At 48.3% G+C, this 25,653-nt stretch overlaps 1 protein-coding gene across 2 annotated transcripts; it reads right to left on the bottom strand.

Moving 5' to 3' along the window:
- Nucleotides 1-427: 427 nt before the first annotated feature.
- Nucleotides 428-16,239, bottom strand: Fam220a (family with sequence similarity 220, member A). 2 transcript variants are annotated; one of them, NM_026050.3, is made up of 3 exons: nt 15,825-16,239; nt 13,418-13,550; nt 428-2,202 (listed from the first exon to the last, which is right to left on the bottom strand). In NM_026050.3, the coding sequence occupies exon 3, from the start codon at nt 2,122-2,124 to the stop codon at nt 1,342-1,344; it is 783 nt and encodes a 260-aa protein (NP_080326.2). In that variant the 5' UTR covers nt 2,125-2,202; nt 13,418-13,550; nt 15,825-16,239; the 3' UTR covers nt 428-1,341. The 2 variants fall into 2 exon arrangements, with proteins under 2 accessions (NP_080326.2, NP_598464.3); NM_133703.5 differs by lacking the exon at nt 13,418-13,550.
- Nucleotides 16,240-25,653: the final 9,414 nt, after the last annotated feature.

The raw sequence follows: 25,653 nt of genomic DNA, 5'->3' as shown, positions 1-25,653 counted from the left end.
TTATTCTGTTTCCTGAGACAGACTTGCTTTGTAATCCAAGTGGGCCTAGCACTCAATTCCTAAACCAGGCTGTGTCTGAACTCATGAATCAGCAGCACAGGCTAGCCCGAGATTCATGCCGCAGGTCTCCTGTGTGCTGAGTGTGCTACATTAACCAGCTATAGTGCACTATTTCATAACCTGGAGAGAGGGAGGGGGACAGGAGCTCAGGCAGGGAGGGAGGGAGCAGGGAGAAAGGGAGGAAGAGGAGGGAGGAGAGGGAAGAGGAGGGAGAGGGAGGAGGAAAACTTCAAACCCATCTTTGTGTTAGGTTTTTTTTTCTTTGAGCTGATTCTTAAGTCTTCACCAGCAACCTTTCACTCACTGCTAAAGATGCTGAAATCCTAGGAAGACGACGACATTAACGAAAAGATAAGGAGAACATACGCACACACACAAAATAAAACATATTTATTATGCTAAAGAACAGATTTTATTATTTTCCCAAAACACTAAAATAGCCCATGGCATAGTAATTTAGGACACAATATAAATGACATATACAGTCAGGGTCCCCCAACTCTCCCATGGCTGTTTTTAACTCTGTCTTGGGTAGGGAGGCTGTAAAATGTCCACTCTTTAAATGACCTTTATTAAAGTTACCAAACCACAGAAGGAGGGAGGGTCACTTTGGAAGAAAATCTTAATGTAAAAGAAATCACAAGTCCTGGGCCGGTATAAAGGAAAATGCTTCATTGCTTCGTTTGCTGTCTGTGTTCTGTCGGCAGGAAAGCTTCAGACTCTTCTGTAATTGTAAATTATCCTCAATTTAATATTGCAACTTCTCCAAAGTGCCTCCATTAAAAACTGCAACTCGGGCGGAAGGAGGGGGACACGTGAGAAGGGACCTCTGGCCGAGTCAGTACAGTGCAGAAATGGCAAGCAAGACTCTTCATGACTGAAGCAAGGCTTACAAGAAGTGGAAGGCGTAGCCTACAGGCCTCCACTTCCATCAGATGGCCAGAGGTGAGCGGAGGCAGGCGGCATCCGGACGCTAGCCCTTGAGGATGGGTCTCCATGATTTAGAACTCTGTGATAAAGGTTCCTGTCTGATCTTATACGGAGCACATCAATCATTTTCCTGGGGGAGGGGGGGTTCCCAGTTCTGAGCGTCTTTCCGAAACGATTGAGAACATGCTCGAAAACGTCCCCCTCTGCATCAACCACCGAGGTGCGTCTGGTTCACAGGAAACAACAGGAACTGAACGGCTGCAGCATACGCCAGACTTAATGCAAAAGAAACTGCAAGACAACCTTTATTAAAGTTAATCTGCTATTTTTCTTGTTCTGCTTGAACCTTAACTATGGCATCAGAGACTTGCTAATCTGGAAGATTGCAGAGCCAGTGACCCCACGACTATCTGCGGACCATCTGAAGAACTTGAGAGTTTTCTCATCTTCTACTGTTTCCTCTGAAAGCCCGGGATTGAAACGGTCAAGGGACACACACCTCAGCTCGCCTTCTGGGAGAACTTTATAATAGGGGTAAGCATATGGCAGCTGGCCCAGCTCAAAGTATCGGTGAGACAGTTCTGACCAGGTGCCTAGCCCCTTGGGGCCAGCACTTGGTGGTTCACCTCTTAGGAATCCCACTTCCCTCAGTTTTGGATGGCCTGGCCGTCCTGACACCCAGGACTCTCCTTTGAGGTACTGTCCACGGTTGTCTGTGGCTCTGGGCTCTCTTCCTGGCCAGTCACTTCCTAGTGCATCCCCGATGCCATGGGACATCCCGGCTAGTTGCTCTTCTGAAGGAGCAGGGGACAGAGCCACAGCCTTGCCGAGGGAGGCTGCTGGGGCTGAACTCCTCCCCACTGATCCCTTCAGAGACTGAAGCACTTTGAAGCCACCATGATGCAGGAGGCTGGCCTTGCTCTGACCATGCTTCATTTCTGAGGCTGCTGCCCCCGTGGCCCGTGACTTTCCATGGCTATCTGCTACAGGCTGGTCTGTCCAAGAAGGCACAACTGATGGGCTGGGGTTCCTCTTCTGACTTCTTTTCTTAAGGCCACATGCTAGTTTGTCCGGGTCACCTCCTTGTGACTGTTTGGCCAGGCAGACACCCAGGGTCCCTCTCCCAGCCTTCATGCTCTGTGCCCTTTGATGCAGGGAGTCGGGGTGAGGCCTATCAGTCAAGGATGGCCTTCAGTGGATCTCAATGTGAACCTGGAAAAGATAATCAAATGAGAATTCTGTGACAGAGGGTTAGTAAAACAGTCACACACATGCAAAATATCACCAAACACCAGGTCCTTGCAGAGTGGGGCCACAGAGCTGCACAGGAGCCAGACAGCGAGAAGCTCTGTCCACTGCCATAGGTCGCCCTGAATTCCAAACAAGATGGAGAAAGAGGATCATAAGTTCAAGGCCATCCTTGGCTACATAGTGAGTCTGAGCCAGCCTGTGCTACACTGAGACCCTGACTCAATCAGATAAGTATACAAATCAAGTACACATAAGATATAGATCATCAGTGCCCTTGGGCTAGCCTAGTCTTATGAAGCTCCCAAGCGCACGTCAGGTCTACAAAAGAATCAATGCTGTTAACTTATGGCAAACCACCCTGCCCAGCAGAATGTGAGAGAGATGAGCTGATTTCCAAGTACTGGGAGTCAGTTCCTCCACACCTGCTCCCTCCACCCCTGCTGAAGATGTTCCTAGCTCACAATGTAACCGAGGAGTGGGAGAAAGCTCCCTGCTTTGTCCAAAATCCCCAGGGCAATCTGGGGCCGGCATCTTCCACCCCAGTCCTTCCCCGTGTGAGGCAGCCGACCTGCTCGATGACAATAGGCCTGACCCAGTTAGCAGCTGCCGCCCTGCCGGAAGCCTGTCTCCTCACCTTCCCTAACCCAGGCTATTAATGGCCCCAGGCACCTGACAGTCCAGACTACCATTGCTTTGTAACCTAAAAATACCCTGCTCCCAATACTTTCCAAAGCAAATTAGCAAGGCTGCTCCTAAGGGGACAGGGAGGAGTCACAGTGAGTAGGGCAGTGGGCCTCAGTGACAGCTCGAGCACACTCTAGACAACCCGCCTGCAGGGGTGCAGCATGGGTAAGTGGGCCCTGACTAGAGGCTCAGGCTGGAGGAAATTACTAGGGAGGATGAGGAAAGGTGCCAACACCACCCTTCTGAATGAAGCTGACTCATGACCACACAGAACACGTCACCGAGTTTCTTCTGACCAGACAAGCATCTCTGCATCACACCAGCTGTGCCCTCCAGCCACGCCTTGTCTCCTGGTAACATATCTGCTCAAAAGCACCTTCAATGAAGAGAGGCTCCACCCAGCTCAGGAGGAGCTGGGCATCCTTGTGTCGTGCTGTGGGCTCCGTGAGGGAAAGCACGGAGCGTGCTCTCCAGCAGCAGTGGCAGCTTTTGTATCAGGGTTGGCAAGTGTCTCGGGACAAACGAAAGGTGGCTGGGAGGTTTGGTAAAGTGAAGAGCAGAAAAGGACCCTCAACAGACAGTGCATCTCAGTGGGCAGCGAGTTCAATTCCCAGCACCCAGGGATCCAATGCCTTCTCATGAACCCTGTGGGCACACATACATACCCACAAATAACATTTTCAAATTAAGATGAAAATAAGGGCTAGAAAGACATCGATTCCAGTTCCACAATCCATGGGAAGGAGGCTTTTCTTCCAGCACCAGGAAGGTAGAGACAGGCAGATCTGAGAGTCTTGCTGGCCAGCCTAGCCTACTGCACAGTTCAGGCCAGTGAGGGAGACTCTCTTAAGAACCAAGAGGGCAGCACCTAAGGAGGCCCTGGAGGTTGTCCTTGGCCTCCACATGCACTGCCTTCAAAAGTTAGAGTGGACCTGGTGTGGCCGTGCGTGCCGTACTCTCAGTACTCAGGAAGAGCAGAGAGAGGAGGGTCATGAGTTCAAGGTCATCCTCAGCTTTTCAGGAAGTCTAAGGCCACCTTAGGGTTACCCAGACCCTGTCTCTAACCCTCCTCTCAAAATAAATATGGAGGGACAGGAGATACAGCCCGATGGTAGAGCGAGTACTCTGTTGTGTTGTTTTTTTTTTTTTTTAAATATGTTGGACCTTTTTTTTTTTTTTTTTTAGATTTATTTATTTATTATGTGTAAGTACACTGTAGCTGTCTTCAGACACTCCAGAAGAGGGAGTCAGATCTCCTTAATGGATGGTTGTGGGATTTGAACTCCGGACCTTTGGAAGAGCAGTCGGGTGCTCTAACCCACTGAGCCATCTCACCAGCCCTAGAGCGAGTACTCTGGTATGCAAAAGGCTCTTAGCTGACTTGGTTGTTTTGTTTTGTTTTGTTTTTGAGACCAGGATCTCATCATGTAGCCCTTGCAGCCTAGAATTCACTCTGTAGAAAAGGCTACCCTTGCTTGAACTCAATGAAATAAATCTATCTGCCTCTGTTTCCCAAGTGCTGGTGTGCACCACGAACCTGGTTAAGGCTTTCATTGATTTCAACATCAACAACAACAACATACACACATACACACACACCACACCCCAAGCTGAACAACAACAACATACACACACACATACACACACACCCCAAGTTGAAATGAGCCAAGTGAGGTGCTATATGACTATAATCCAGGTATGGAGGAGGCCAAGGCAAAGAGGCTCTCGAGCTGGAGATCAGCAATGGACTATATGGTAAGACTCTAGCTCAAAGACATACGAAGTAGGCACCAGAATATTGTGAATCCCTCACGCCCTGGGGGTTGGGAAGGACTTTCTAGTGACAGCAAACACCAAGCATTAAAAAAAGATTATTAAACTTTGACTCAAAAAAGAAAAATGTCAGGGGTGTGGAGAGAGGATCCAGCGGTTAAGCGCACTGGCTGCTCTTGCACAGGACTGGGGCGAGAACTCAGCACCACACGGCTGATTCCAAGCTCCCGTAACTCCAGTTCAGAGAACCTGACGCTCTCCTCTGGCCTCTGAGGGCCCCAGACACATGTGTGGGCACTCACACCTACACAAAGATTAGAGATAAGTTTTTAAAAACAATTTTCAGGGTGTGCATGGTAGTACAGACCTGGAATCCCAGCACTTGGGATGATAAGGGGAAAAAAATTTCTAGCTCAAGGCCAGCCTGGACTACACAAGGAGCTCCTGTCCCAAATAGGTCAGCCTAGACTACACAGTGAACTGTCTCAAACGCCCTTCCCTCAGAAGTAAACAAACAAGTATGGCCCACAGGCAAAGCCAAACTCCGAGAGGCTAAAACCCTGTTTACTCCTACAGAGTGTCTCAGACCTCTGTGCATGCGCCCCTCCATACGTATTTTGAGAGGAAAGTTAAAGCAGGGTCTTACGTAGCCCTAGGTATGGGTGGCTGGTGTCTCAAGGTGTGTGGCAAGAGGACCATTCTGGGTTCAAGTTCTGTGAAGATACATGAAGTTTTAGAACAGCCTGGATATAAAGTCAGGGTCGGGGTAGGGAATGGGAGTTGGGAAACCCACTCAGGCTGGGAAGATGTCTGGGTGGGTAACAGCACTTCCTGAGCTAGCACGAGGACCTGAGTTCAAATCCCCCACATTTAAAACAAACACACACTCAAAAAAAGGTGACCACGGCAGCACCTGTAACCCCAGCATCTCCAGGATGGAGACAAAATCCCCAGCAGCTGCTGAAAGAGCAGGCTTCCAGCTCAGTGAGATAACATCTTAATGTGCACTTGGGTACAAGCACACACACACTCATACACACACACACACACACACACTCATACACACACACACACTCACACACACACATACACATACACACACACACTCATACACGCACACGCACACACACACACACACTCATACACACACACATTCACACACACACACTCATACACACACACACACACACACACACACACACACACACACGAATGTGCACACAAATGCCCACAGCAACATTACTCAGTGAGACAGTGACAACAACCCAAAGGTCCAGCCGCCAACTGGAGATTATCTGGAGAAATGGCAGCTATTAATAGATTCCAAGTGGGATCCAGCAGTGGAAAAGCACACTGGTGGAAGAAACTGGGGCCAGCCAAGTGCTAGTGCTCACACTTGGAGAAGGGGCAAAGGTCTGCAGGGCTTCCTAGGACTGTCCTTCCTTCCTTCCCTGTCTCTCTACCTATCGCCCTGTCTGTCTGTCTGTCTGTCTATCTTGGAGACAAGGTCTCAAATAGGCTGATCTCAAATGGCTATCTAGCTGAAGGTGACCTTGAACTCCTGGGACTACAGGCCTAGGACACCTTGCCTTGGTTGTATGATGTCCTAGGGATGAAGCCTAGGGCTCAGGGCATGCTAGACAAAGCCTCTTCCAGCCAGGCCACATTCCCAGTGCCCATTTTCATCTACTCATCCACTCACCTGTCCACAGACTTGATGCTGCTGTCTTTGGGCCACTGTGTATTAAGACTGGAGTCCCGGACTTTAAACCGTTTTCAAACCTCTCAGGTAGACTTACTAGACTGTGCGTTAAGTCCATGTTCAACTGTGTGAAGAACCACCAGACTCCCACCCAGCAGCACAAAACGACAGAGGACAGCCACTGCAACATCTGCTCCTGCAACCCCTCCTCCCACCACTGCCCTGACAACAGCCATCCCGACAGGTGTGACGTGGCCTCCCACTGCTCCTGAGTGGTGCGCTTTCTTCTACAGTCCAGTCTCAAGGACATGCTGGCCATCTGTCTATCTTCTCAGACAAACCTCTACTCCAACACTCTGCCAATGACTGGATTGGGCTACTTGGGGTTTGTATTTTATTTATTTATTTTTAATTGTAAAAAATCTTTCTGTATTTAGGGTATTAATCCTTTACCAAATTAATTTACCAATAAATGTTTTCTTCAGTTCTTGAACGTGTTAGAGATGGACCTAGGACCTCATCATCCATGCTAAGCTAACATCTGACCACTGGCCTACATCCTTAGCTTCTCCTCCATTCGTTTTGGTTTTTGTTTTTGTTTTTTTGCATGTAGAATGAGTTCATATTTCCTCAAATTTAATTGCATCTCACAAAACTATCAGGTGAAGAAACTGGCTCTTCTTTCCCCAGGTACAGGCACACCGGGGCTGGAGCCCGGAGCCCAGAGCCCAGGACACACAGGGTAGCCCCACAAGGAAAGCAAGCACTTTGAAGCTCATTTGTTCCTATCACCTTAGATAGGATAACTAGCTTTTAACATTAGTATAACTAGAGTGAGCTCACATGCTTTCAAACAGCTGTTCTGTGTGTGACGGATACACATGTGAGTGAGTGCACGTGTCAAGGTCACAGGACAATCTCTGCTGTTGGTTCTCACCAATACCACAGCCCCAAATCTGTACACTGTAACACCTGCCCGAACCACACACAATGATTTCTAGAACTCTCTCAGAAACAAGTCAAGGGAGCCTGCCATGGTGGTACAAGCCTATAATCCCAGTGTTCAGAAAGATGAGGCAGAAGGACTTGGGGTAAAAGGAGTTCTACGTCAGCCTGATGAGACTGTCTCAAAACAACCAAGCAAGTCGGGAGGGAATACAGGAAAGAGGCCGGGGAGCCGTTGGAGGCTAGGAGTGTTTGCTGCTCTTGAAACGGACCTAAGTTCTGTTCCCAGCACCCACACCAGGTAGTCACTAACACCTGTAACTCCAGCTCCGGAGGAGCCCACATCTTTTCTGGCCTCCAGATACACCTGCATAAACACACAGACACATTTCAAAAATAAAAAAGAATGTAGGTGCTGGGCCAAGCAGGATGGCTCAGCAAGTTAGGCAAGGAACGTTTCCTGATACCAGGCCAAGCCTGATAACCCAAATTTGATCCCCAAGACCAATGTTACAGAGCGAGAACTGATTCAGACAAACCATCCTCTAACCCACACACACAACTACAATAACCAAGAAAAACCAAGAGGAGCTGTCCCTACGCCCTTTGCACCAATCTCCCGCTCTCTTCCGGGCTCGCTGTCCCAGCCTGCAGCTAGCTCCCTGCTGTTCTGGGATTGCCCCAGATGTGGGTCCTGTGACAGCTCGCCCTGTCCACACTCCACTCCTCCGGCCAGACATCAATGTGGTCATAGACCTCACCTCTGCCAAGGTTTTGCTCAAGTGTCCTTTTATCAATGAGGTCTTCCCAGTCTTATCAGAATGCCAGCCAACTCTCCTCCCCACTTAGAAGACCTGAGAGATTTCCATGTGATGGGGAAGCTCTGAGGATGGGTGGTGACAACTGCCCAATATGGAAAGGTTTTAATGTCCCTGGGTTCTACACTTAGCTGCCATGATGCTTTTGCCTTTTGAGATGCGGTTTCAGGTAACCCAGACCGGCCTCAAACTCACTCTAGCTGAGGGTGACTCTGAGATCCCCATCCTCCTGCCTCCGGCCGGCCCCTAAGTCATAAGCTTGTACCACTGCACCTAGTTTGCAGGATGCTTCCTCCCTCGGCATCTCTACCTGCTAGGATTCCAGGCCTGTAGCATGATGCCCGGTGTACTGGCTAGTTTTGTGTCAACTTGACACAGCTGGAGTTATCACAGAGAAAGGAGCTTCAGTTGAGGAAATGCCTCCATGAGATCCAACTGTAAGGCATTTTCTCAATTAGTGATCAAGGGGGAAAGGCTCCTTGTGGGTGGGACCATCTCTGGGCTGGTAGTCTTGGGTTCTATAAGAGAGCAGGCTGAGCAAGCCAGGTGAGGCAAGCCAGTAAGTAACATCCCTCCATGACCTCTGCATCAGCTCCTGCTCCCTGACCTGCTTGAGTTCCAGTCCTGACTTCCTTTGGTGATGAACAGCAGCATGGAAGTGTAAGCCGAATAAACCCTTTCCTCCCCAACTTGCTTCTTGGTCATGGATTCCTGCATGATGTTTATGCAGGAATAAAAACCCTGACTAAGACACTGGTAAAGCAAAAACTCATTAAGTACAAGGGGAGAAAAGATGTCCAAGTGGTGAGGCGGCACAAGACCCACGGAGCTATAGAGTTGAACAGGTTCAGAGAGGAGAGAGAGCGGCTTGGCCCGTGAGCCAGCTCAGTGGGGAAATGCGCTTCCTGCCTCATCACTAGAGTCCGAGCCCCAGGACCCACACTGTCAGAGACAAACTCCTGCAGGTAGTGCTCCGACCGCCACACATGCATTATGACATCCCACGTGCACGCGCGCGCGCACACACACACATATATACACACGTGCTCACACACAGAGATATAGTAGAAAGCAGAAACTAGAGCCAGAAACCAGGGATGGAGCTCAGTGGGAGAGTGGGTCCAGGCCCCGGCTGGGTGGGTGGTGGTGCGTGCTTTTAATCTGGGGCAGAAGCAGGCAGATCTCGAGTTCAAGGCCAGCCTGGTCTACAGAGCCAGTTCCTAGACAGCCAGGGGAGAAACCTTGTCTCCAAACCTTAAATGGGGGGTGGGGGGAGGGCAGTTAAGAGCATAGAAAGCTAAGACAGGCTCAGCACCTTGCTGAGCACAGGGCGGCCAGGGAGAAAGCAGCTGCAGGTGAAGCGAGGTCTCCTGCTGTGATAACCGTCTGTGTTTGCCACATCTCTTCTCTGTTCTTTACAGGCCTTCTCTTTGGATGACCTGGGGCTAAGACGCTCCAGTCCATGTTTCTCATGGGCTGTGTAAGCAAAGGGTTGTAGGTGCGGCTTGTCCAGAAGGTATTCATGATACTATGTCTGTGGGTTCACTTTGGTTTTTTTCAAGACAGGGTTTCTCTGTGTAGCCCTGGCTGTCCTGAAACTCACTCTGTAGACCAGGTTGGGCTCAAACTCAGAGATCCATCAGCCAAAGGTGTGTGCCACCAACACCTGGCTTTTCTTTCTTGCTGGTTGGGGAAGGACAAGGTATCATATAGTCCAGGCTGGCTTTGAACTCCAGATCCTCCAGCTTCTACTTTCCAAGTGCTGGGATTACAGGTGTGTGCCGCTATGGCCCGCCCGGAGAGCTTTTACTGTCTCTAGTGATTGGGATAGATTCTCACTTTTTATATCTGTATGAAATTTCCATGGCGTATGAAAAAGTGGAGTGCTAGTAACCTCAGATGATTGAGGCTTGTTTAAAAGCAGGCCTCAGTGGGAGAGGATGTGCCTAGACTTGCTGGCACTAGATGCTCCTGGGTGGGGTGGTACCCAAGTGGGGCTTCCCTTCTCAAGAAGCGGAAGGGGCAATGGGGGAGGAGTTTGTGGGAGTGGGACTGGGAGGAGAGGAGCAAGGGGCTGTGTAAAGTGTATTAGGGTGTAAAGTGAATTTAAAAAAAAAAAACAGCACTTTATTTTTCTTTCTTTTTTATTTGAGACAGAGAAACTGTGTAACCCTGGCTGATCTAGAACTCACTACCTAGACCAGGCTGGCCTTGAACTTGCAGAGATTGCCTGGCTTCAATTTGTAAGACTTTGTTATTTTTAATTGGGTGTGGGGTGCCCTCAGAGGCCAGAAGAGCTTGAGAGATTCCCTGGAACAGGAATTACAGTGGCTGGGAGCCACTAAGCTCCAGCCCCCTCCAACAGCAGCCAGCTCCCCTCTAACCCCTTTTCTCTATCTTGGGACAGGGGTTCTGTCACTGTGTTGTCCACACTGACCACAGACTGGCAAGGAGGCAGCTCAATCAAGAATTTAAACACACAGACACCATGACTTGTCTGCAGACAATACTTTTAGAAACATTTTTGCTACGTGTGCTTATCTGTGTATAGAGTAGATGCACGCGGTCACTCCAGTCGTCATAGACAATCCTCAAAAGAGGCTCTTTCCTTTGACTGTGTGGGTTTGAGGGCTCCAATTCAGGTTGCCAGAGTTGGTGGCAAGCACCTTTAAGCATCTCACTGGCCACAAACAGCTGTTTATTTTTAAAGACTTATTTGTGGGCTGGAGAGATGACTCAGCAGATAGGGGCACTGGCTGCTGCTCTTCTAGAGGACCAGGGTTTGATTCCCAGGACCCACATGGCAGCTCACAACGCTCTGTAAGTCTAAGGGATCCGGTGCCCTCTTCCGGCCTCCAAAGACACCAGGGTCAAGTGTGGTGCACATATATGCAGACGATACATTCATACACAGAAATTAAAAATGAAGTGTCTTCAAGAAATTCAAGAAGAAGGAAGACCAATGTGTGGATACTTCATTCCTCCTTAGAATAGGGAACAAAATACCCGTGAAAGGAGTTACGAAGTTTGGAGCTAAGACAAAAGGATGGACTATCCAGAGACTACCCCACCCGGGGATCCATCCCATAATCAGCCACCAAACCCAGACACTATTGCATATGCCTGCAAGATTTTGCTGAAGGGACTCTGATATAGCTGTCTCGTATGAGGCTATGCCAGTGCCTGGCAAATACAGAAGTGGATCCTCACAGTCATCTATAGGGTGGAACCCAGGGCCCCCAATGGAGAAGCTAGAGAAAGCACCCAAGGAGCTGAAGGGGTCTGCAACCCTATAGGTGGAACAATAATATGAACTAACCAATACCCCCAGAGCTCATGTCTCTAGCTGCATATGTAGCAGAACATGGCCTAGTCGGCCATCATTGGGAAGAGAGGCCCCTTGGTAAACTTTATATGCCCCAGTACAGGGGAATGCCAGGGCCAAGAAGTGGGAGTGGGTGGGTAGGGGAGCAGGGCGGGAGGAGGGTATAGGGAACTTTTGGGATAGCATTTGAAATGTAAATAAAGAAAATATCTAATAATAATAATAATAATAATAAAATGAAGTGTTTTGCTGTAGATCTGTTCTGGCTTGTGAGCATGACTGCTTTGCAGGCTTGTGTGTCACAAGCCCGCCTGGTCCCTAGAGAGCTGGAACTGAAGCTACAGATGGTCGTGAGCCATCTTGTGGGTGTTGGGAAGGAACCCAGATCCTCTGCGAGAACAGCAAGTGCTCTTAACTGCTGAGCTGACTCTCCAGTCACAGAACGTTAAAATTACAACTCTTCTGAGTCTACAAATCCCTTTTACATCCATTCTCTTGTTCGATCATCTTTCAGATTAAAGAGCTCGTTAGTATGGCTAAAATGCCTCACTGCTGGGCTAGGGATGCAGCTCTGTGGGAGAGTTAATCTTCAGTGTGCACAGGCCTTGGAAGCCATGCCCAGCACTGCCACAGGCCCTAGGAACAGGAGATTTAAACACCCGGGTAATCAAGTCCCACAGGACCCAACCCTTTAAACTCATTCCAGTTCCCCTGAACAGAGGAAGGGAACGATATGCTGGAGGGAAAAAGGCTGTGAGCTACTGAAGTGTCCCCTTTAGTCAGACTGCTTCTCATTATTCTTCCTTTTACTCAAAATCAGAACTAAACCCTAAACAAGTTCAGTTAGATATTGTTCACAAAGGGACAAAAGTCCTAAAGCCTTCAGGGGAACTTAAGCATCAGATATAAGAATTTTCAGTATAGCACTTTCCCAGAGCCCCTCCCTCCCTCCCAGAGGATGGACAGGCTGCATTTGACTAGGTCCAGGATCAAGCCTGAAACCCTTACAGGGGCTTTAGAAAACCCTGCTCTGGCTAGGCAGTGGTTCATGTCTTTAATTCCAGCATGTGCCATAAGGAAAAGGAAGGCAGGTCTCTGAATTTAAGGTCAGCCTGGTCTCCATAGGGAATTTCAGAGTTCCAAGCTAGCCAGGGTTGTACAGTGAGACCTTGTCTCAAAAGAAAAACAAACCAACTCTCCCCAAGCTCTTGGAGAGGCTATCTTACCCTCTGCCTGGGCCCACTTGATCCAGAATTAAGAGAGTCCATGTCTGGTTCTCCAAATTCTCTAAAACAGGTTCTACCTGAATCCTAACTTGATCTGGAGCCCACAGCTGCCCTTGCTATCGGTGGGCCTGCACTAACTCACAGCTCACACCACTGTTATTACAGATCTGTTTCCCTCCTCCCAAATGCATTTGCCTTCCTTCAGCACAGTGCACACTCCCCATTATGAAATATGGATTTGAATCACCTTTCCAGAGATGATCTCACTGTCCTACAAACAGATGCGCATTAGGAAAACACCGGGAATGGAATCTGCCCGTTTATTGCTTATAAATACCATGAGCCTTCACCACTCTTGCAGGGAAGAAAGCTGTGCTCCATTACAAAAGTTCCCTCCAAAAGAACTAAACTGTGAGAATGTCCCCGCCAAGGAAGACACTCGCCATACCTAGGCGCAGGAAGAGAGTGAATGAATGTAAATTTTGTAAAGAGGAGGAGTCCCTGACAAAGCCTACTCAGTCATCTTGGTGCAAGCTGGGCGAGGGGTGAGTGGAAGTCATATCCACACATGAGAAGGCTAGGCATGGGCATGCTGTGGTCCTGTTTAAGGATGCCAAGACATGACAGATATGTTCAGAAGACTTCTCTAGGGAGCCAGAGAGATGGCTCAGCTGTTAAGGGTGCTTGCTGTTCTTGCAGAGACCTGGACTCAAGCAGTTCACAACTGCCTGCAACTCCAGCTCCAGAGGATCCAGTGACCAGAATCTTCTGGCTGCCGCCTCCGCCTCTTCCTCCTCCTCCTCCTCCTCTTCCTCCTATTCCTCTTCCACCACCACCTGCAGATAATCACACATAGATCCATACATACACATAATATATATCATACACATTTTACACACACACACACACACACACACACACACACACACACACACACGATGCCTCTAATTGACTAGTGTAAAACAGAATACACAAAATTTCAGGCTAGCAATTAGAATAGCCTAGACTCGAGAAGGGTACACAGAGAATTGAACACATGAGGACATTTTAGGGGTTTTGTCTCTTTAGATAGGGTCTCGAGACATAGCCAAAGGTGAGCCTGGGGCTGAGTCTCTTACCTCCACCCTTCAAATGCTAGGATTATAGACATGGATCACTGTACCTAGTTTATGCAATACTGGAGACTAAACCCAGGACTCTGTGCATACTAGGCAAGCACTCCACCTCCTGAGCTACAGCCCTAGCCCCGTTGTTTGTTTGTTTTTTGTCTGTTTGCTTGTTTTTAATGTTACAGAACACAGCAATCCAAGATATAACATTTTGTATTAAGTAAGCTCTTGTAGTCTTTCATGTAATTTTCTTTCTTTCTCTCTTTCTTTCCTTTCTTCTTTCCCCCCCCCCTTCACTTTCTCCTCCTCACTCCGGCCCCCACTTGCTCTGGCCCATAGGTTTTTTTATTTGTTTCTCATTACGGTTGGTTGTGAGCTACCATGTGGTTGCTGGGATTTGAACTCATGACCTTCAAAAGAGCAGTCAATGCTCTTAACCACTGAGCCATCTCTGCAGCCCTCATGTAATTTTCTAGCCAAATACAAATCATATGTAAAACTGGACACCAGATTCCAAAGTGGGACTGGATGGGTCCAACACAGACTGCAGACAACTTTTGCTTCATCACCAAAGGTTTTTTGTTTTTGTTTTTGTTTTTTGTTTTGTTTTGTTTCCTTTTTGAAAACTCTGAGCTAACTTGATGTTCACAAATCAGGAAGTCTGATTTCTCAAGTCTGATTTCTCTCGGAGGTGGTTACCAGATCTGGCAGAGACACTGGAGCCATGTTTCTACAGGTAGGTAATTGGCAGGAACACAGGCTTTCTGGTTGATCTCACTTCCCACACCCAGCACTCCACTCATTTGTGGCACCTGCTGTAAAGGCTTGACGGTTCTGCCCCATGGCCTGATATCACTTAAGATGCTACAAGCCCTGCTCATGCTTGTCTAACATTCACAAAGTCCCGAGTTGATCCCGGCAGCACCTCATAACCAGGGTGGTACACACACAACACCTCCCCACCCCCCCCCCAAAAAAGTAAAGAGATTCTGATATGGACCTCAAATTTGGTTTTTCTTAACTCCTTTTAACCAATTTTGATCAACATATTTGGCTTCCGATTTCATGTGGTCTGTGTCATGGACCATTTACACACACCAAGTCCATTACACTCCAACTTGACCCAACTGCAGAAAAACTAGGTAGCACTATACTGAACTGGCGCCTCTGCACACCAGGGAACAACATAAGCACAGTAAGGCTGGGGTTAGGGCTGGCAAACCAATGCACCCACCGGGTTCATTTCCAGAACCACAAAAAACCAAAAACAAAACAAAAACAACAACAAAAAACCTCTGTCAGATTACATGCTTCCCAGGGGTGGAGCCAAGTCCTTCCTTCCAACACAGCCTGTGACACTCCAAGGTGTGTAAACAGAATCCAAGTTCACTATGCAGCCTTTCTTACATTTTGAGACAGAACACTCAGGTCCGTAAGACCTCTCCGCTAGAAAAAAAAGCATTTTGTAAATTCAAGATAGAGAAATGTCAGTCATTTTCAGCAAATGAGGCCTCCAGAATGCTGATGCAGGCATGCTGTTAGTCCACGTCTAAACTGTTGCAGGCCTCTAAATCTGTTTTCCCTCTTTCTCTCTCATCTTCATCCCTATCGCCATTTCTAATCCCTGGTCAGAAGATACCGAAAACATTGGTCAAGACACCATTAACTTTCAACCTACAGTACAAGGATAATATAATATACCGTCACAAAGTTTGGGGAACCAGAATTCACAAAGGAACTCGCAGCTACAGGATCGCCAACAATTTGTCATTTTTGAGGACAAAGCGTCCTAAGGGACCTTCCTGTCATCTTTCCTTGGACCCCACCCCCAGATGTGGGAACCTACCTTCTGAAGCATCCTCTATGCAGAGTAGGGTAACGGGGGTGGGAGGGACGCGGTGTTTGGTTCACACTCAGCCTCAGGCTGATAGCATGAGCCCCTTAGCACCTGCATCCCGCCGAGCCAGGTGGGCAGGGATGCGGAGGGCGCGGCTCACCTACCTGCAGGCGCACGTTGAGCATCATGGAAGCCACGATGTAGAGGTAAGGAAAGTTGATGCGCAGCCGCCAAGCCAAGTCAAAGAAGATGAGCAGCGTGCGGGTCAGCCCCTTGCAGAAGACCCCATAGGAGCGGGCGGCGGCCGAGCGCGACAGCCGGACAGCCAGACCCGACAGAGCCGTCGCCATATAGAGATCCGCGGCGCCCCCACTGCCCGCCCGCCCTCCCTCTCCGCGCCCCGTCGCCCAAGGCCTCCTCTCCCGGGCCGCTGCTCAGCGCTCAGCGATCTCAGGGAGCAAGGGAGACCGCGGCGAGGCCGGCAGGAGGGCGGGCCGCGGGGGAGCCGAGTCTGCGCGTCACTCTCCGGAGGCGACTCCACCAGCTACCACCTGGATTCCCGGCCGGGCCGCGCGGCCTGACGTCACAAAGCCGGCCCGCGCCTGCGCAGGCAGCAGACTCCGCCTCCCGCCCCGCCCCGGGCCGCCCCGCCCCTCGGGCGGCTTTCCTGCAAGTGAAGTGCGCATGAGTTGGAGACTAGGGTTGGCTGCGTTGCATCTGGCGTCCTCTAATGGTGAAGAGTTGAGAATAACGACACAGGGAAAGTGGCGTGGTGGCGCTAGCCTGTTAATATTCCAGCACTCAAGAGACTGAAGCAGGAAAAACATGAACTCAAGGCTGGCTGCTCCTCCAGAGGACCCTCAGTTCAGTTTCCCGTACCCACACTAGGTGGCTCAAAATCCACCTGTAGCTGGCTCCAGGAGAGCCAATATCTGACCTTCCTGGGCATCTGCACTCATTCGCACACACACCACATCCAAATAAAAATCAATCTTTAAAATATAACAGAAAAGAGATGATGCCTGGGTATGGCCACAGGTACTTTATAACACACATATTCCTAAAAATGGTTACAGTGAGACCAGCAAAATGGTGAAGTAGGTAAAATGCACTTCCCATTGCTCCAGAGGATCTGAGTTCAATTCCTGAGACCCTCATGGTGGAAGAACACAAGTGACTCTAGGGTGTTGCCTTCTATGCTGCTCATTTATTTTTGTTAACGTGACACAAGATAGACCAGCAGTTCTCAACCAGTGGGTCGCGACCTCTCTGGAGACCGAACGATCCTTTCACAGTGGTTAGCCTAAGACCACCTGTATATCAGATATTTACATTACGATTCGTAAAATTAGCAAAACTAAAGTTATAAAGTCGTTGTGAAATAATTTTATGGTTGGTGGTCACCACACGAAGAACTGTATTAAGGGGGTCGCGCATTGGAAGGCTGAGAACCTCGTCTAGAGTTATCTAATTCCTAGAGTTATGCTGGAAAAAGGAACCTCAATTGAAAAACTGCCTCCATCAGGTTGACCTGTAAGCGATTCTGTACGGCATCTTCTTGTTTGGTGATGGGTGTGAGAGGGTCCAGGCCATAAAGGGTGATATCAACTCAGCAGCAGCCTCCTGAAACTGGAATAGCAACAGGTTAGCGCTGCCACGCCACGTTCCCTGTTATCCTCAGCTTCACCATTAGAGGGCGCCAGGACGCAACGCAGCAACCCCACTCTACGACTCACACATGTAAGAAAACAAGGTAAACCTGGTGGTCCGTGGTGGTGATGGTGCATGCTTTTAACCCCAGTACTCAGTAGACAGAGGCAGGCAGATCTCTGTGAGTTCGAGGTCAGTCCAGTTTTTAGACTGAGATCCAGAACAGCCAAAGCTACACAGAGAAACCCTGTTAAGAAAAGAAAAGAAATATAAGGCAAAGGCAAATAAATTCTTTTCTCCCCACCTTGTTTTTGGTAATAGTGTTTAGCACAGCAGTAGAAATCAAAAAACACATCTTCCCATCTCCTCCAGCCTGCTGTGTTACATGCATGTATACACACACACAAACACATAAACTAAATAAAATGTGACTTTTGTACTGGCTGGTTTTGTGTGTCAACTTGACACAAGGTGGAGTTATCTCAGAGAAAGGAGCTTCAGTTGGGGAAATGCCTCCATAAGTTCCAGCTGTGGGGCATTTTCCCAATTAGTGATCAAGGAGGGGGGGGAGGTCCCCTTGTGGGTGGTGCCATCCCTGGGCTGGTAGTCCTGGGTTCTATAAGAACTCCATTTTATGCCAGGTACCCATCTTGCTACACGCTAAGCTGTTTGTCTCTGATTCCAGCCCCTGGAAGATAAGTTCCCAGTAACCTTAACTCAGTGGCCCCCACCCAAAATGTATGGCCGTGACTATCTACTTGCTATGATATGACTATCTGCATTTCTGGCTTGATACAGCTTGCTTATACAGAAACTAGAGTTTCTTTAGCCTTCATGTAGACCCCCTGTAACTGTAGTTACAAATAGTTGTAAGTCACTATATGGGTGCTGGGAACTGAACCAAGGTCCTCTGTAAGAGCAGTAAGCATTCTTAACTGCTGAGCTATCTCTCCTGCACTATGAAAGTTGTTTTTTTTTTTTTTTCATGCTCATTTAGTTAACCTGAAGAGAATGATGCAGGAGGAGAGAATGGACCCACATGATCCAAGAAGTGGGTCAACAACTTTTTCTAAAGCTTAGGATATGGTGGTTCACACCTGTAATCGCAGGATTTGGGCAGCTGAGGCAGGAGGATTGCCTGGAGTTCCAGGCTAGTTTTAGCATTGTTACTTCCTCTGAATTGAAGCATTTCTTCCTGGAGGAGGGAGAACATCTCATGTAACGTGAAAGGCTTAGGGAATTTATACAACTTAACAAGGCTCAGGAAGGTAGAAAGTTATAGGATTCACAAGGCTTCTCTCCAAGGTTATATAAGCAGCCAGTAATTGCTGGGTAAAGAAGACTCCCTGAGTGGCTAAGCTCCCTAACACGTTGTTCAGTGAGCTTCAGGGATGCAGCTCTCCTGAGTCATCACCTATGTTGGGGTGAACTATAAGATGACATAGCAGCCTTTGAGTCACCCAGGTTATTGTAAGTCACCTACATTCCTGTAAGTAATTCAATAAACCCACTGATTGACTAAGCTAGAGTAAACAGGGAAGATCATTCCTTTGGTCTGTTGTCTGTGATTATCTGAGATGAATAGATAGCCGTCCACCTCTTCCCAGGGGAAAGTCACACAACGCTGAGCTAAACCAATAAAATTATTACAATGAAGAAGTCCACAAAATTGAGAGTTGTAGCAGGATTTCCCCCCGATTAGTTTAAATATTAATACAAGAAGCCTGTGATTGAACACGGGAAAGGGAGACGGAGCAAAGGGTTTCAGGGACAGGAAAGAGGAGAAGGAAGAAAGATGGAGGAAGAACAAGATGATCCAGAGTCCACAGGGCTTTAAATAGCCACAGGTAGCTCTGAATATCTTATAAGAGATGGATAATTACAGGACAATTTGTCTTATCTAGGTGGGCAATTTATATCATTATCAATTGGCTCAGAAAGTATTGTGTGGGCATCTTGTGAATTGAGAATTTATTGATATATAAATCTGACTGAGTAATTATAAGCTTCTAGAGTTTTGATTTACAGGGTTAAAGGGATTTGTGACAACTAGCTACAGGGGGTAGATGGCTGAGAAGGTACAGGCAAACTGGAGAAGGGAAGACTGCTGACTGGGGCTAACCAAGAGGCAGTGAGACCACCGGGCAGAGATTAGTTGGGAATAGTGTGGGATGGTGCCAATTTTAAAATATTTCCCTCAACAGAGATTATGGTATTTTATTTAATGATACTTTAGAAAGGAAGAGAATCTGTGTGTGGACAAGTTGTGGGACAAGTTACTTGGGAGGCTAAGGTGACAGATGACTTGAGTCCAGGAGTATAAGTCTTGCCTGGATTGCATACTGTCTCAACAACAACAAAACCGAGTGAGGTTGGAGAGGTGACTCAGCGGTTACAATAACTTGTTGAGTTCTTGAAGAGGACTAAGATTGGGTTCTCATCACCCCTATCAGGTGACTCACAACCAGGATACTCCAGCTTGACATGGAGGCGCCCTCTTCGGACACTGTGTACTCACGCTCACTTGTGGAACATGTCGGGGGAGGGCAAAGAAAAAGAATATCCTGTCCATCTTGACCCCAAGCAGGAGACCAGGGCCAAGGAAAGAACACCCTGTTCCTGGCTTGACCTGGGTTCCTGAGACGTAGAAATCCCTGTTCCTGTGACTCAGTGTTAATAGCCAAACAATACTTCTGTGTAGTAAGGATTTTGGTTTCTTAAAAAAAAAAAAAAAAAAAAAAAGAACAAACCCCAAACTGTTATGTTCTAATCCCATGTGGCTGCTTCAGATTGTCCACAGCCGCTATGATTTGTCTCACGCTCCAGGAGGGGCGTGATTTTTAGCCAGCTGTAGATAGTTGATGTTCAGCATTCTGGGGACTCCTAAGAGGGTATATAAATGTCAGAGCCCTAAGGGGCTGTGGTGGCAGCTGCTCCTCTCTGATGCTGGTTCTTGTGTTTGCTGCTTTTGCTATTGCTGGATTGCTCGTTTGCTGGTTGGAGATACTGTCATGACTGCTCCAAGGAACTCGATACCTCTAACTAGCAGGAAGTAGTCTAAAGAGGTCCACATCCCGTTTCCCCTCTAATCTTCTCTCCTACCTAGTGTTGGAGGTTGTACAGGATTAGGGCAGAATAAGGGTTGGAAGGGTGGTAGGTATAAACTGGCAAAAGTCACGCCCCTCCTGGAGCATGAGACAAATCCTAGTTAGTGGCTGTGAACAATCTGAACCCAGTGAAGTAGCCAAAAAGTCCTCCTTTCCTCTCAACCTTCTGCTGTCTCTATTCCTGCTCAGAAGCAGCCACCAGTCTGTCTCTTCCCCCAATGAATACTTTGTGTGAGATTTGTTGTGTGGTGTGACTTTTATGTTATCCCTTGGCTCCCAATTGCCAAGATACCCTTGCTCTGGAAACACCCTCTCATTGGGTCCCTGATTTGGATAGGCCCTCCTGGTGCCTGAGCTCCCCATGTGGGTCTGAGCCATACCAAGACCCTCTCCCCTCATCTCCAGCCCACCCACAACACTCAGCTTCCAGCTCAGCACCCTGTTCTCTAGCAGTCATTCTGTAAATCCCCCTGTAGTCGGTATAAACACATTCTTGAGTCAGAAGGGACCACTGAGCGCCTGGCGCTCCTCTGGTCCTCTTGGCTCTGGGTTCGTTGGGGGCAGTCATCAGACTATGTCCAATCAGCAAACCAGCAATGGCAAAGGCAGCAAGGGTATTGACCCCTCGCCATGGTATTTACGGCTATGGCTGGCCCTTTTCATTAACCCCATCACCCTCCCACCCCCTGCAGCTGTAATCTTCAGTTTCCTTAGGCCTGACTGACCCTCCCCACTCTTTCTGCCTCCCCCCTTGAAGCTGCCTACAGTTTCCCCTTGGTGCAAAGTCACCAGGATGGATGGCTTTGTCAGGGTATGTGTCCCCTTCCCTATGAAGCAAATTCTCTCAGAGGAAAAAAAAAAAAAAAAAAAGCAAAAACAACAAGGGTCCTATTTTACCAATTCTTCTACCTTTATTAAAGAATCAATATATGACCCAGTCTTACAATCTCATCTTCCATGGCGTCTATATGGTCCTCACCAGCAACCTTCTCCCTGAGGAGCAGAGGCAAGTCTGGGAGCAGGCAAGGGTCCATGCAGAAGTCCACCATATTGACACCACCCATCCAGGTGGGGCTGAGGCAGTCCCTGAGTGGGATCTAGAATGGACCTACATTACCTCAGGGGCAGGGGCATTTTAGTTAGAGATCAATTTATAACTTGCCTGTTGCCGTTACTTTGGGGGTTACCTTTATTGTGTTGTTATTTACCAGCCTTCCAACCATTCATCACTAGGTAGGAAAGAAAGACTACTTTCTGCTGATCATTGAGTTACTTCAAGTCCAATCTCTGTCATCAGGATATCTCCAGCCAGCAGTCCAGCAATAGTTAGCAGCAGCAGTAGCCCCAGGCCCTCTTGGGGCTCTGGAGTTTAAAACCCCTTAGAGTCCTCAGAACTCCAAACATAAAACATCTTCAGCTGCAAAAATCACGCCCCTCCTCGAGCACGACACAATCACAGTTAGCGGCTGTGGACAATCTGAAGCCGCCCCATACCGGACACCCAGGATTAAAACAGAAATATAACCATGTAACATAACTGGGTTTTTAAAGAAACCAAAATACTCACTGTACCTGCCTCCTGGCCTCCTCCATAAAGCTGCCCTTGAAGCAGTACATTATGGAAAAAAATGTAAGAGGTCATTTAGGACAAGCATGAAAACCCCTCTCAATTCCTGGACTGCCTTACAAATGCCCTCCTATCAGTATACAGTATCCTGTATACTGTATATACAGTACAGGATACAATATCACAAGGCTGGTAAACAGCTCCTCATGATCTGCTTCTTCTCCCAGAGTTCCTCTGATACTAGGGCCAAGCTTAAACGTCTAAAGAAAGGACCCCTGACTCCACAGGCCATGGCCTTCAAGGTATATCATGGGAAAGATGAGAAGGTCCCAAAACAAAAGTACCTGATGTTGGATAAGGCTTTTTGGGCAGCCATAGCAACTCACTTCTGAAAATCAGAGAACCTTGGGGTTCCTGCTTCAAGTGTTGTCAGGAGGCTCACTGGACCAGAGGCTGCCAGAACCCTCACGAACCACTCTGACCATGTCTAAGTTACCATCAAGAGGAACATGAGGCAGTTGACTGTCCCTGTGTCCCTCTCAGCATGTGCCCATCAGACCCAGATCGCCTTCCAGCTGACCTCTGGCTATGGACAACTGAGGTTGCCCAGGCTCCCTTGGCCCAACCACTGCCATCTCTAACAGGGAGCCAGGGTAGTCATTGCTATCCGGGTGACCTGTCTCCTTCCTCCTGGACATGGGGGACACTTACTCCATCCTGATACAGTTTTGGGGGGCCCATCTCTCCGTCTGGATGGGGGGGAACCTTACCAATGTCACCAGGTTGTACTTTTTGGGCTCTTCCCACTTCTCACTCCTTCCTTCTGACCAACATGTCCTCGTTAGGAAGGGTACTCTTAACCAAAGTGGGAGCCTCTATTTCTTTTGCTCCCCCAATCTTCTTAACCCTGGGCTCACCAGCTGCACCTCACAATCTGACATGCTTTTCCCTCTTCCGGCCTCTCATGTGGACCCCACGTAAAACTCTTCTATAGCCAAACATTCCCCTCCTGTCACCGATTTGCAAAGCCCAACACCCACCCTCTCTCCAGTGTCTCGGGGGATATAAGCCTCATATCGCTGACCTCTTAGGGAAAGGCTTGCTTGCTTTATTTATTTATTGGTTTTTTTTGAGACAGGGTTTCTCTGTACAGCCCTGGCTGTCCTGAAACTTACTTTGTAGACCAGGCTGGCCTCGAACTCAGAAATCTGCCTGCCTCTGCCTCCCGAGTGCTGGGATTAAAGGCGTGTATCACCACGCCTGCCTGGGAAAGGCTTTTTCTGCCCCATGTCTTCTCCTTTTAACACAGTTTAAGAGTCCAATAGAGCCTACCACTTGGTTCAGGATCTCCGATTTCGTTCTGCAGTGGAGTTCCTCTCCACCCCATAGTACCCCACCCCTATACTCTCGTCTCCACTGTCCCCTCAGGGACCTCTCATTTCTCTGTCCTGGATCTCAAGGATGCCTTCTTTTCCATGACTCTCAACCCTGTGTCACACAATATCTTTGCCTTTACTTGGACTGACTTGGACACCCACTTTTTACCCAACCTACCTAGACTGTCCTACCCCCAGGGTTCCGGGCCAACCCACATCTATTCAGCTAGGCTCTGGCCTCTGACTTACTCTCTTTTCTCCTCCTAAATCCAAGCTTATACAATACATAGATGATCTTCTCCTCTGAAGCTGCCCCTACACATTAACCAGGCTGACTCCCCTACTCTACTAAACTTCCTGCCTGACTGGGGATGTAGGGTCTCACCCTCTGCATTCCGGCTGCTCAGCCTCAGGTTACTCCTCTGGGACTTGCTATTGTTCCAATTTACAGGGTCATTACCCTAGATAGAAAATGCTTCAATTCAGTCCCTCAAACTCCTTACAAAGAATGAAATTCTATCCCCTCGGGATGTCTGGGTTCTTACGATCTTGGCTCCCCTCTTTCTCCTTTCTTGCTCATCTCCTATATGAGGGAGCCCTTAGACCTTCACATGAGAGCCCCTTTGCCCCTGTTACCAATCCCTTCTGTTGGCTTCAGCAGGCCCCCCACTAGACCCTGGCCCCACACCTTCCAGATTTAACTCCCCCTTTCTCTCTGTGTCACAGCAAAGGAGGGATGGGACCTTCCTTTGCTCCACTGCAAACTAGCAAAACAAATTATACCATACTATCCAAGAATAGGGCACCTTGCCTGTGTCTGGCCTTATATTCTGGTCACCTTCCACTGTCTTCTTCTCTCAACACTTATCCCCTTTCCTAACATACCAGTGTCTCCAGACATTCCCTCCCTCCTGGGTTCTCTCTTCAGGTAGCACTGATATAGGGTACCACACTCATTCAACCATGACCAACTCTTAGCATCTCATGGTAGTGCCCATCTCACTCGTGCATTAAACCCCCAGAATGACATCTCACATGAGGGAGTGCTACCTCAGGTCACCTACACTTGGCACACAGGTGGCAGCTCCTCTCTGCAAAAGTGGGCACACTGTTGTTTCAGATCCTCAGGTGGACATGGCACAGGCCCTCCCAGCATCACAAACCAACAGGCCGAACTGTCTCTCTAAGATTTATGTATTTGTTTTATGTATGACCGCTCTAGCTGCATGTATGCCTGCTTAAAAGAAGTGGGCATTTGATCCCATTACAGATGATTGTGGGCCACCATGAGGTCATTGGGAATTGAACTCAGGACCTCTGGAAGATGGCTCTTAACTGCTGAGCCATCTCCCCAGCCCCTGAACTAATGTCTCCTACCTGTGCCTTTAAACTAACAAAGGGACAATCCCTAAACCTTTATCCAGATTCCAAATATACCTTACATATTCTCCTGTGACATGCAGCCACCTGGGGGAGTGTGGACTACTCACAACAAGGGGAATGTCAGTAGCCAACTCAGACCAAATTGCAGCCATGCTAAGAGCCTCTCAATGTCCCACAGCTGTAGGCATTATCTACCATCAATCCCATCAAGCAGGCAATTCTTTTATCTTCAAGAGGAATAACTGAGCCAACCAGCCATTGAGGCGGCTAGAGTTCCTGGAGGCCCGGATCCCTTTCACAGCTCATCAAGCATTCCCCACATCACCACATCAGGCATCCCTACCTTACTGCATCATGCATCTCCACGTTACCGTCCATGTCTGTATTATCATCCCCAGACACTGGACGACTTCTGACCCATCTGCACTGGCTATTTCACCCTAATAGCTAGGTTTTGTCTCATTTCATTAAAACCAATTTCATTGCACCCCTCGGGATATATCTTCTCTAACGGCAGTCACTGCTTCTTATAACATTTGTCAAACTCCTAATCCCACCACAGGGGCTTAGGGATCTTCTTTTCTCACTCATCAAGCTAAAGGACCACGCCCTGGCATGGACTGTCAGCTCGACTTCACCCATAGGCTCATCATTAGACATTCTGAATAGTTTTTGGTCCTGGTAGACAGAGCCTCAGAAAGGGTAGAGACTTTCCTCGCCACAGGAGTTTCTGTGGTGATCTCCATCACAGATAGTCTCTGATTTTCCGGAGATCATCTTGTTTCAGAGTTCCAACCTTCCTTCCTTCAGATAATGGTGCTGAGTGTCAGCCTCAAATCTCTCAAAAAAAAAAAAAAAATTAACCAAAGTGCGCATCATGCTGTGCTTTCAATCCTGATAGGCATTTTCT

This window comes from Mus musculus, chromosome 5 (genome assembly GCF_000001635.26).
Source record: "Mus musculus strain C57BL/6J chromosome 5, GRCm38.p6 C57BL/6J".
NCBI classification, from domain to species: domain Eukaryota; kingdom Metazoa; phylum Chordata; class Mammalia; order Rodentia; family Muridae; genus Mus; species Mus musculus.
Note: the sequence above shows the minus strand (reverse complement) of the source record. Positions and strands in the feature narration are given on the sequence as shown.

Coding starts and splice junctions, on each gene's coding strand:
- Fam220a (NM_026050.3), bottom strand. CDS start 2,124: ATGAAGGCTGGGAGAGGGACCCTGGGTGTCTGCCTGGCCAAACAGTCA.